The sequence below is a fragment of the Erinaceus europaeus genome, chromosome 23, assembly GCF_950295315.1.
Source record: "Erinaceus europaeus chromosome 23, mEriEur2.1, whole genome shotgun sequence".
NCBI lineage: Eukaryota > Metazoa > Chordata > Mammalia > Eulipotyphla > Erinaceidae > Erinaceus > Erinaceus europaeus.
Window position 1 is genome coordinate 11,800,112 of NC_080184.1, and position 11,465 is coordinate 11,811,576.

The 11,465-nt window shown below is 60.5% G+C and overlaps 2 protein-coding genes and 2 non-coding genes across 4 annotated transcripts; all 4 read left to right on the forward strand.

Moving 5' to 3' along the window:
* Positions 1-481: 481 nt before the first annotated feature.
* Positions 482-8,442, forward strand: PPAN (peter pan homolog). Its single transcript, XM_060181704.1, has 12 exons — positions 482-590; positions 698-868; positions 2,960-3,061; positions 3,310-3,360; positions 3,450-3,620; positions 5,453-5,529; positions 5,711-5,818; positions 5,908-6,031; positions 6,125-6,203; positions 7,640-7,769; positions 7,880-8,046; positions 8,128-8,442. Exons 1-12 carry the CDS (start codon positions 573-575, stop codon positions 8,325-8,327), a joined length of 1,398 nt encoding a protein of 465 aa, XP_060037687.1. The 5' UTR covers positions 482-572; the 3' UTR covers positions 8,328-8,442.
* On the forward strand, positions 3,133-3,219 carry LOC132535708 (small nucleolar RNA SNORD105). Its single transcript, XR_009547421.1, has one exon. It is a non-coding gene; the product is annotated as a small nucleolar RNA SNORD105 (small nucleolar RNA).
* On the forward strand, positions 5,571-5,651 carry LOC132535713 (small nucleolar RNA U105B). The gene has a single exon (XR_009547424.1). It is a non-coding gene; the product is annotated as a small nucleolar RNA U105B (small nucleolar RNA).
* A 112-nt stretch (positions 8,443-8,554) lies between the features above and the next one.
* Positions 8,555-11,414, forward strand: P2RY11 (purinergic receptor P2Y11). Its single transcript, XM_060181705.1, has 2 exons — positions 8,555-8,616; positions 10,041-11,414. The coding sequence occupies exons 1-2, from the start codon at positions 8,604-8,606 to the stop codon at positions 11,156-11,158; spliced, it is 1,131 nt and encodes a 376-aa protein (XP_060037688.1). The 5' UTR covers positions 8,555-8,603; the 3' UTR covers positions 11,159-11,414.
* Positions 11,415-11,465: the final 51 nt, after the last annotated feature.

The window sequence follows — 11,465 nt, forward strand, 5'->3', positions numbered from 1 at the left end:
TCCCCTCCTCTCTCCATTTCTCTCTGTCCTATCCCACAACGACAACAACAATAATAACTACAACAATAAAACAACAAGGGCAACAAAATGGAATAAATAAATAAAATAAATATAAAAAAGTTACATTCTTAAAAAAATAGACAAATAAATACTATATAAATGGAAAACTGGAGAATGTACAAACTATTATATTTACTGTTGAATGTAAAACATTAATTCCCCGATAAAGAAATAAATTAAAAATAAAATAAATAAATACTATAAATATATTTATATGATCATAGATAGTGGATGCAGGCAGATTCGAACTCGCCACGCAGGTTCCTTGAACACCCGAGGGCGAGAGAGCCGGAGGCTTACAGCCACGCCCCTGGTTTCTGCAGAAACAGACGCCATGGCAACAGCCGTCTCCACGGCAACCCCGCGAAGGCCGGTCCCCTCCCACTGGCCCGCCCTGTGCTTCCAATGCGCAGGCTCCGCCCTTAGACATCGTCATCACGCCGCGCCGGAAGTAAGCCCCGAGAGGCGCCGGAAGCCGCCGAGAACGACGGCCTCGTGGCCGGGCGGGCAGCATGGGGCGCACGGAGCGGGTGAGCCGTGGCGGGCCGGCAGGCGGGCGGCCAGGGCGGCGCGGGCGGGGTCCAGGGGCCAGGTTGGGACGCTCACCGCTTCCCGCCCGCCGCCCGCCTCCCCGCAGTCCCGGCACCAGAAGCGCGCGCGGGCCCAGGCGCAGCTCCGCAACCTCGAGGCCTACGCGGCGCAGCCTCACTCGTTCGTGTTCGCGCGGGGCCGCACCGGCCGCGGCGTCCGGCAGCTCAGCCTGGACCTGCGGAGGGTCATGGAGCCGCTGACCGCCAGCCGCCTGCAGGTCGGCTCCCGGGCTGGCTGGGGGGGTGGGTGGAGGGGGCACCCTGGTTTCTGACTCCGGGGCTGGGAGGGGGCGATCGGGAAGCGGGGGGGGGGGGGAGGGGGCATCCTACCCTCAGCTGTCTCGGCGCTGGAGGGCCGTTTAGGGTGCGGGGTCGCCCTGCTTGCTGTGTCGGTGGGTGGGGGGGACACCCTGCTTCCTTCTGGGGGGATGGGAGAAATGGGGGGGGGCGTCTGGCGGCTCAGTGTCTGTGCTTGGGGTCAAGTTCAAGCCCATTCGGGAGGGTTCAGCGCACGTGGCGCAAAGCGCAGGGACCGGCGTCAGGATCCCGGTTCGAGCCCCCGGCTCCCCACCTGCAGGGGAGTCGCTTCCCAGGCGGTGAAGCAGGTCTGCAGGTGTCTGTCTTTCTCTCCCCCTCTCTGTCTTCCCCTCCTCTCTCCATTTCTCTCCGTCCTATCCAACGAACGACATCAACAATGGCAATAATAACAACCATAACGAGGCTACAACAAGGGCAACAAAAGGGGGAAAAATGGCCTCCAGGAGCGGTGGATTCATGGTGCAGGCACCGAGCCCAGCAATAACCCTGGAGGGAAAAAAATAAAAATTAAATTTTTAAAAAATTTAGTGGGGACCGGCGTAAGGATCCCACTTCCAGCCCCCGGCTCCCCACCTGCAGGGGAGTCGCTTCCCAGGCGATGAAGCAGGTCTGCAGGTGTCTGTCTTTCTCTCCCCCTCTCTGTCTTCCCCTCCTCTCTCCATGACTCTTTGTGCTATCCAACAACCACGACATCAATAACGACAACAATAAAAAACAAGGGCACCAAAAGGCAAAGAAATGAACTCCAGGAGCAGTGGATTTGTAGTACAGGCACCGAGCCCCAGCGGTAACCCTGGAGGCAAAAATAAAAAAACAAAAATCTGTTTGGGAAGAGGAACCTGGAGGGGGCCGGTGAGGAGCTGGGCTGGGAGGGGGCACAGGGGAACAAGGCGCTGGACTCGAGCTCGAGGACCCTGCTTCCAGCCCCACCCGCACCCGCATCGCCTGTGCCGGAGGGAGGCTCTGCTTCCTTGTGTCTTCGGAAGGAATCAGTCGGGGCCGGGAGGGGGCCGTGGACAAAGCCTTGGACTCTCAGTTGCCCGGGAGGTTCCGCTTCTCACACCTGGTTAAGCGCACACGTGACAGTGCGCAAGGACCCGGGTTCAAGTCCCTGGTCCCCACCTGCGGGGGTGGGGGCGTGAGAGCTTCACAAGTAAGGTAGGGCTGCAGGGGTCTCTGCCCATATCTTGTCTCATCTGTCTACCTCTCTTCTCTCAGTTTCTCCCTGTCTCTAATGATAAAATGAAATGATTTTTTAAAGAATATTTATTCCCTTTTGTTGCCCTTTTTTATTGTTGTGATTATTATTGTTGGATAGGACAGAGAGAAATGGAGGGGGGGAAGAGAGACACCTGTGAAGTGACACCACCCCCTTGCAGGTGGGGAGCGGGGCCTTGAACCTGGATCCTTAACCTGGAACCTTAACGCTGGTCCTTGCACTTTGTGCCACTTGCGCTTAACCCGCTGCACTACCTTCCGACTCCCGTGATTTTTTTTTTTAAAAGGACAGATTGAGGTCAGGAGTGAGCACAGGCTCAGTCCCAGACCACCAGGTGGTCTCTCTCTCTCTCCCCCTTTCTGTCCCCCTCCCCTAATACAGTGTGAGTCAGTCTCCACTGTTTCAGTAAAAGAAGCAGAGGGGCCAGGTGGTGGTGCACCTAGCTTAGCACATGTTGCCATGCGTAAGGACCCGGGTTCAAGCCCCCAATCCCCACCTGCAGGGGGAAAGCTCGTTGAGTGGTGAAGCAGGTCTGCGGGGGGAGTCTGTCTGTCTCTCCCACCTTTCTCAGTTTCTGGCTGTCGCTACCCAGTAAAGATAATTAGAGAGAGAGAAGCAGAGACACCTGGCACACGTCATGCCGGGATTGGAACTCAGGACCTCGTTCGTGCCTGGGGGTCCATCACCTTGTCCACTGCACCCCCTCCCGGGGCCCTGGTTGGAACGATTTGTTGGCAGAGAGTGCCAGGGGTCGAACCCCCCTCTCCTGCAGGTGCGCAAGAAAAACTCTCTGAAGGACTGTGTGGCCGTGGCGGGGCCCCTGGGTGTCACCCACTTCCTGATCCTCAGCAAGACTGACACCAACATCTATTTTGTGAGTGCGCCCCCCCCCCCCCCGTCTCTCTCTCTCTCTCTCTCTCTCACACACACACACACACCTCCCGCCTCCACGCTCTGGTGATGACCCCACGTGCCCATGAGTCTCCATGATTCTGGCTTCAAAGTAAACGCTCTGAAGACGTGGAGCCCAGACTGCTCCCCCCGCATCCCCAAACCTGGGCCCCAGGACTCTTCCCCCCCCCCGAACCTCCCCTTTGTGCCCCCCCATCTCTCTCCCTGCAGAAGCTGATGCGTCTCCCCGGGGGTCCCACCCTCACTTTCCGAGTCAACAAGGTAAGAGGGGGGAGGCATGGGGGCGCTGGGCTTGGAGGGGGCAGCCGGGCCAGGCGGTGAGTCACCCCCCCCATCCCCTCCCCCCTCAGTACACGCTGGTGCGGGACGTGGTGTCCTCCCTGCGCCGCCACCGCATGCACGAGCAGCAGTTCACGCACCCGCCGCTGCTGGCGCTCAACAGCTTCGGCCCCCACGGCATGCACGTGAAGCTCATGGCCTCCATGTTCCAGAACCTCTTCCCGTCCATCAACGTGCACCAGGTGAGGGCCGTGAGCGCACACAGTGCTCGGCACGCAGGGGGCCGCCTCACAAGTGGGGAAGCAGGTCCGCAGGTGTCTCTCTGTTTCTCCCTCTCTGTCTCACACACACACTCAGTTTCTCCCTCTCTGTCTCACACACACACTCAGTTTCTCTCTGCCCTATTCAATGAAACGGGGAGAGAAGAAAAATGTCCTCCAGGAGCAGTGGATTTTGTAGAGCAGGCAGCCAGCCCCAGCAGTAAACCCTGGAGGGAAGATTACCAGAAGGTGGTGGTCTGAGAGGTGGCGCAGTGATAAAGCTTTGGACTCTCAAGCATGAGGTCCCGAGTTCGATCCCCGGGGCAGCACATGTGCCAGAGTGACGTCCAGTTCTTTCTCTCTCCTCCTATCTTTCTCATAAATAAATAAAATCTTTTTAAAAAAAAAAAAAAAGAAAGAAAAACAGAAGGTGGATGGCAGACACACCCACACCACTACCACCACCCCCGGCTGGGTGCTGCAAGGACACCCTCGTTCCCCTTGTTCTGGGATCTCGACCACTGGCTGCTTTTGTCTGCTTGCCCAGAGCCCCTTCTCGGCTCTGGCTTCTGGTGGTGCTGGGGTTTGAACCTGGGGCCTCAGAACCTCAGGCAGGGGAAGGTTTTTGCAACATCGCTGTGCAGTCTCCCCCAGCTCACATCTTAACGAGACAACAAGGTACAGAGAGAGACCAGGGCCCTGCTCAGCTCTGGCTGGTGGCAGTGCTGGGTCTTGAACCTGGGGCCTCAGAGCCTTGGCCAGGAGAGTCTGTCCAGACGTAGAACCATGTCTTCCCGGCCCTGTTTTATTCCTGTGTTATCATCAGTGTTATTAATTTAATTAGGATCTGTTTACAAAAGAGAAGGAAGTGGTGTGTCACCCTGGCAGTGCTGTGGGAACCAAACTCGGGGCCTTGTGCTTAAGGGTCTGGCTCTCTGGGTCACGGTGCCCTGGGTGGAGCGAGGACCCGAGTTCAAGCCCCCTACCCCCCACGTGCAGGGGGGGGGAACCTCACGAGCCAGTAGAGCAGGCTGTCTCCTCCTTCCCTCTCGATTTTTGTCTCTGTCCAATAATACTGTAGACAATAACAAAAGCCTATTATGACAGACACAAGAGAGAGGGGCAGGGAGGCCGACGCTGGACATGAAGTGGGGGGGGGCTTCGGGCGAGCAGGTCTGGCGCTCCCCCAGCTGAGGCAGTTAACCTGGGCTGACTGAGAGAGGCGGTGGTGCAGCTGGTTGAGCGCCCGTATTACAATGTGCAAAGACCCGTGTTCAAGCCCCCGCTTGAAAGCTTCACAAGTGGTGAAGCAGGGTTTGCGGGTGTCTCTCTGTCTCTCCCCCTCTCTGTCTTCTCCCTTCCCTTGATTTCTGGCTGTCTCTATCCAATAAATAAAAATAAGTGTAAAAACAAACAAAGGGCAATGAAATGGAATATAAATAAATAAATTTTTTTAAAAAAGTCAAAAAGAGGGAGAGAGACAGGACCCAGGTTCAAGTCCTTGGTCCCCATATGAAGGCAGGAAACTCAATAAATGTTGACGCAGGGCTGCAGATGTCTCTGTCTTATCTCTCTGTCCCCTGTTTCTGTCTATCCAATAATAAAATTAAATCAGACTTAGCCCCGAAGCTTCTCTCAGTCCGGTGAGGGTCGGGCTCGAACCCAGGCCACGCACATGGCAGAGCAAACAGCAGTGCCGTCCAACTGAGCCGGAGAACCCGGATCCTCTCACCAGCCTGGGAATGGGGGGGGGGTGTTTTCCCAGCACCCCCTGGGGCTCACTCGGCTGCCTGTCACACACCCCCACCCCCCAGGTGAACCTCAACACCATCAAGCGCTGTCTACTGGTGAACTACAACCCTGACTCCCAGGAGCTGGACTTCCGGCACTAGTGAGCGCAGGGGCTTCTGGGATGGTTGGGGGCCCCCCGGGCTGTGTGCGGATGATGACAACATGTCTGGCTGAGTCCCCGTGATGGTCCAGTCTCAAAGTAAACGCCCTGACGCACACTGGGAATTCTTGGGGGGATTTCCTCTCTCTGACCCCTGCCCCCCCCCCCCTCCCCCCAACAGCAGCATCAAAGTGGTGCCTGTGGGCGCCAGCCGGGGTATGAAGAAGCTTCTGCAGGAGAAGTTCCCCAACATGGGGCGGCTGCAGGACATCAGCGAGCTGCTGGCCACGTGGGTGGGGCGCCCCCTGATGGAGGGGGGGTGCTGGGGGTGCCCCTCCCCCGCCCGCTGACCCGTGTCCCTGACACACACACACACAGGGGCGCCGGACTGTCGGACAGCGAGGCCGAGCCGGACGGGGAGCATAATATCACGGAGCTGCCGCAGGCCGTGGCCGGCCGCGGGAACATGCAGGCACAGCAGAGCGCCGTGCGGCTCACCGAGGTGGGGTCCGGGGCCGGGGCGGGCTTGGAGGGGCTCCCCACACACATGCACACAACCCAGGCTGGGCGTTGACCACCACTCCCCGCCCCGCAGATCGGGCCCCGCATGACGCTGCAGCTTGTCAAGATCCAGGAGGGCGTCGGAGAAGGCAGCGTGCTTTATCACAGCTTCGGTGAGGACGGACGGGGACCGGGGCAGACACACGGACCCAGCCGGTTAGAGACCAGGGAGATACAGAGACACACCTGCTCCCCCTGCTTGGGAAGTGTTTTCCCTGTGGATGGGAGCTGGGGGCTTGAACCCCCAGGCTCTGTGCGTGGTGACGTGTGTGCACTGTGCCTTTCTTTTGGGTCCCCCCCCTTTTTTTTTTTTGGATTAGGATAGAAATGGAGAAAGGAGGGACAGAAAAAGAAAGACACATGCTGACCTGCTTCGCTACTTGTGAAGTGACCCCCCACCCCCACAGGTGGGGAGCCGGGGAATCAAACCGGGGGACATTGCGCCACAAGCGCTAACCCGCTGCGCTGCCCGCCAGCCCTGCCCTCTGGTCTATTAAATCCTTTCACGGAGGAAGTGCTGACTCACCAGACAGCCGTTTCTCACGAGTGCAGTGTCTTATCTTCTCGTGATGGGTGATCACTGTCTTTCTCACCCGCCCCCCCATAATAACTTCGTATGTTCCCTTTTGTTGCCTTTGTTGGTTTATTGTTGTAGTTATTATTGTTATTATTGATGTCATCGTTGGATAGGACAGAGAGGAATGGAGAGAGGAGGGGAAAACGGGGAGAGAAAGACAGACACCTGCAGACCTGCTTCACCGCCTGGGAAGCGACTCCCCTGCAGGTGGGGGGCTGGGGGCTCGAACCGGTATACTTACGCCGGTCCTTGCGCTTAACCTGCTGCGCTACCGCCCAACCCCCAATAAGTACATTTGAAGACATACTTATTGGGCTGGTAAGGCAGTGCAGTGGTTCTCTGCAAGACTTCCTGCCTGAGGCTCTGAGGCCCCAGGTTCGATCCTCTGCACCACCAGAAGCCAGAGCTGAGCAAGGGGCTCTAGGGAGGGGGATTTAAAACAAAAAATGTGTTGGGGCCAGGCCGTAGCTCACTTGGTTGAGTGCACACATGACAGCATTTAAGGACCGGAGTTTGAGCCCCCGGACCCCACCTGCAGGGAGGAAGCTTTACGAGTGGTGAGGCAGGGCTGCAGGTGTGTCTGTGCCTCTCTGTCACCCTCTCCCTCTCAATTTATTAGCTTAGCTTCACCCTCTGCCAAACTCAGCTTCCTACCCACCACCACCACAATGGAGCAGCTTGTTAGGGGGAGACAGGGAAGCAGACACACACACACACACACACACCCACACACACACACACACACACACACGGGCACGCAGGCCGGGGATTGAACTCGGGACCTCAGGCTTGAGAGTCCAGTGCTTTGCCTCCTCCCAGAGAACTCTCCTCTTCCTCTTCCCCATCCTTATTTCCCCCAAAATGATTGGTTTCTGGAGCCAGGCTGCAAGCCTGGTGTTCACCACCCCACCCCACCCCCCAGGGTGTCTGACTCCATGTCTCCTGTGTGTTCTCCCCCCCCCTCCCCCCCAGTGCACAAATCCGAGGAAGAGCTGAAGGCCATCCTGGCAGCCAAGGAGGAGCGTCTGCAGCTGAAGGCACAGAGGCAGGAGCAGCAGGCACAGAACGTGCAGTGCAAACGGGAACGCCGGGAGGCCCATAAGTGCGTGTGGGCTGGCGCCCCAACAGTGGACCACAGGGTGCTGGGGGAAGCTCCCCTAGGGCCCCAGCCGCCACCACCACCCCATGACATGCTAGTTCCCTACACTCCAGGAAGAAGAGCCTGGCCGGCATGAAGAGGGCCCAGGGCGGCGGGGACAGCGATGCGGAGGACCCTGGGGCACCCCCCCAGGCCGAGGGGCCCGGGCAGCCGCAGGAAGAGGAGGAGGAGGAGGAGGCCGAGTACTTCCGCCAGGCAGTGGGCGAGGAGCCCGACGAGGGTGAGCAGGGGGCCTGGGGTGCTGGGGCGGCCCCCACCACCACTCCCTGCCCGACCCCTGACCCCGCCCTGGTCTTTGCAGACATGTTCCCAGCGGCCAAGCGCAGGCGCCCCCAGGGCCCCCCCAGGAAGAGGCCACAGAGGCCGGAGCGGGGCGGCGACCGCAGGCCCCCCAGGACCAAGGGCAGGATGCTGGGGGCGCGTGCCCGCCCGGGGCCCACGGGAATGGCCCGGGCCCAAAGCAGGGGCGCAAGGCGGCGGCCCCCCAGGACGCGGCCCTGAGCCGAGGCCAAGAAGCACGCCCCAGATTGGGGCCTGGGGCTGCCCCCCGGTTTCCTTTTATAAAGGACTTAGCCCAACACTCCCCGTCCCTCCAATAAAGCTTTGCTCACACGTGTCCGGGTCCGAGTCTGTGTCATGGCAGTGGGCGGGCCTCGTGGCTGGGAGGAAGGAAGCTGGGGGGCCAGTGCCCCCGGCCTCGCCGCCAGGAAGGGGGAGGAGCCCAGGCACAGCCCCGCAGCCCGCAGAGCAGCACCCAGCACCGCGGCGCACGTGGCCATGGCGACCACGGGTGAGCGGGGCGGGCGGCCAGGGGAGGCGGCATCTTGGTGCCCAGAGCCCGCCAGCGGGGCTTTATGGAGAGACCCGGGGGAACCCGGCGGGGAGGGGGCGCCCCGGCTACATGCGGTGAGGTGAGAGCCGAGCCGGGGTCCCTTTTTAACTTTGGGGTCCAGGGAATCTGGGATACGGCGCCCCTGGCGGTGGCTGATGGAAAATGGCTGAGCGCAGATGGGGGCCCTGGGCTGGACTGGGGACCGCCTTAGTGTCGCCACCTGCACACCGGTGGGGGGCGATGAGGGACACCTGCAGCCCTGCTTCACCGCTCCTGAAGCTGCCCCTGCAGGTGGGGACCCAGGACTAGAACCCGGGTCCTTGCACTCCATAACCTGTGCCAACTGGCATTTGGGGGGGGACAGGGGCGAGAAGGTGGGAGAAGACTGGGGGCCTCCCCGTTCGTTAAAATTTATTTATTTTTTAAAGCCAGAGCCCCTGCAGGTGGGGAGCCGGGGGTTCGAACCAGGATCCTTACACAAGTCCTTGCACTTGGTGCCACCTGCGCTTAACCCGCTGCGCTACCGCCCGGCTCCCCGTTGGGAAATTTCTACACACACACACACCCCCCCCCCGCAGGTGGGGAGAGGGGCTCGAACCTGGGTCCGTGTGTGCTACATACAATGCGTGGGGTTTTTGTTTTTAATTTTTATTAGCTTTATTTATTGAATAGAGACAGCCAAAAATCCAGAGGATGGGGGTGAAAGGGAGAGAAACCCGAGAGACCTACAGCACAACGTCACCACTTGCAAAGTTTGCCCCCCGCCCCCGAAGGCGGGGACCGAACCCAGGTTCTTGCGCAATGTAATATGTGCGCTCAACCAGGTACGCCATTAGGCTCTCTAATGCGTGTTTTTTCTTTCTTAAACATTTTTTATTTTAAGATGTATTTATTTCCTTTTTGTTGCCCTTGTTTTTATTGTTGTTAGTTATTATTGTTGATGTTGTTGATGGATAGGACAGAGAGACATGGAGAGAGGAGGGGAAGACAGAGGGGGAGAGAAAGACAGACACCTGCAGACCTGCTTCACCGCCTGGGAAGCGACTCCCCTGCAGGTGGGGAGCCGGGGGCTCGAACCGGCATCGGGATCCTTCTGCGGGTCCTTGCGCTTTGCACCACGTGTGCTTAACCCGCTGAGCTACCCCCCGACTCCCTCAAACATTATTTATTGGCTAGAGACCGCCAGAAATCGAGAGGGAAGCGGGAGACAGACAGAGAGAGACACACCTGCAGCCCTGCTTCACCACTTGCATAGCTTTCCCCCTGCATGGGCTGGGGGACCGGGGACTCGAACCCGAGTCCTTGTGCATTGCGATTTTTTTGTTTTTTTCTGATTCCGGCTGGACTCCGGTAACCCCACCCCACCCCACCCCGCCCCGCAGACGCGCCGAGCTGGAGCTGCCCGTCCAACGTGTCGCTGCTGGTGGACCGGATCCTCGGAGACCTGCAGCGACCGCTGTGGCCGCTGCTGCTGCTGGAATTCGGGGTGTCTGCGGGCGGCAACGGGGTGGCCCTGTGGCGGCTGTGGCGTTGGGGGGCGCGGCCCTGGGCCCCCCCGGCCGTGCTGTCGGCGCAGCTGGCGCTCAGCCACCTGCTGCTGGCGCTCACGCTGCCCCCCCAGGCCGCCTACCTGGCGCCCCCCAAACACTGGCGTCACGGGGCGATCGCCTGCCGCCTGGAGCGCTTCCTGGCCGCCGCCAACGTGCTGGGGGGCGCCGTGTTCACCGCCGCCATCGGCCTGACCCGCTACCTGGGGGTGGCGCACCCCTTCTTCACCCGGGGCCGCCTGCGCCCCCGCCACGCCTGGGCCGCCAGCGCGGGGGGCTGGGCCCTGAGCGCCCTGCTGGCCGCCCCCACCCTGCACTTCTCCCGCCTGCAAGACTCGCGCTGCTCCGGGCCGGGCTTCTTCGAGAACCACACGTGCATCAAGTGTTTGGATTCGGCCGGGGACCACCACCTGGAAGCCTTCCAGGCTTACCGCCTGGCGCTGGCGGTGCTGGGCTGCGGGGTCCCCCTGCTGATCACGGTGGCGAGCTGGGGGGGCCTGGTGCGGGCGCTGGTGCGCAGCCCCGGGCTGGCGAGGGCGGAGAAGCTGCGGGTGGGGGCGCTGGTGGCGGCCGGGGGGGCCCTGTTCGCCGGCTCCTACGTGCCCTACCACGCGCTGCTGCTGCTCAACCTGGGGGCGCGGCGGGCCTGGCTGCACCGCTGCCGCGGGTTCGAGGACGAGGCCCAGGTGGTCCGCCTGCTGGACAGGGGCACCTACGCGGGCTACCAGGTGAGCCGGGTGCTGCTGCCCTTGGCGGGGTGTCTGCACCCGCTCCTCTACCTGGCCGCCGTGCCTGGCCTCTGCGGGGGCGCCTCGCAGCCCCCCGCAGCCCCGGCCCCAGACAGGTTGCTATGGAAACAGGGGAGTGTCTCCGAAGCCCCGCCCCCCGGCCCGTTGCTGTGGAAACAGGGGGGTGCGGACACCCGGGGGCCCCAGCATCTCAGGGGCACCTGAGCGCGGCGGCTGCGGCTTCCTGCCCACAGGCACCAAGGAGCTTCCGTTCTCACAGCCCCGGGGTCAGCGGCGTGTCACCCACGCACACCCCCAGGCTGGGTGGGTGACACCCTTCGAAGCAAGAGGGACAAGGGGACCCAGATGACTGGGGACAGTGCACAGCGGACTGGCCCTCGAGGGATGGGGTGTGGACAGGGAACCCGGATTGGACATCCTGGAACTGTAGACAGCAGGGGAATCTCCGATTTTTCAATTAAAAAAAAAAAAAATTCCCCCCATGTGTGGTGGTCTCTTCCCTGGAGTGGTA

Bases quoted from the DNA above. Each gene is read 5' to 3' on its own strand.
- PPAN (XM_060181704.1), top strand. The intron at 3,361-3,449 runs GTAAGAGGGGGG...CTCCCCCCTCAG, and splicing joins TCACTTTCCGAGTCAACAAG to TACACGCTGGTGCGGGACGT. The intron at 6,204-7,639 runs GTGAGGACGGAC...CCTCCCCCCCAG, and splicing joins CGTGCTTTATCACAGCTTCG to TGCACAAATCCGAGGAAGAG.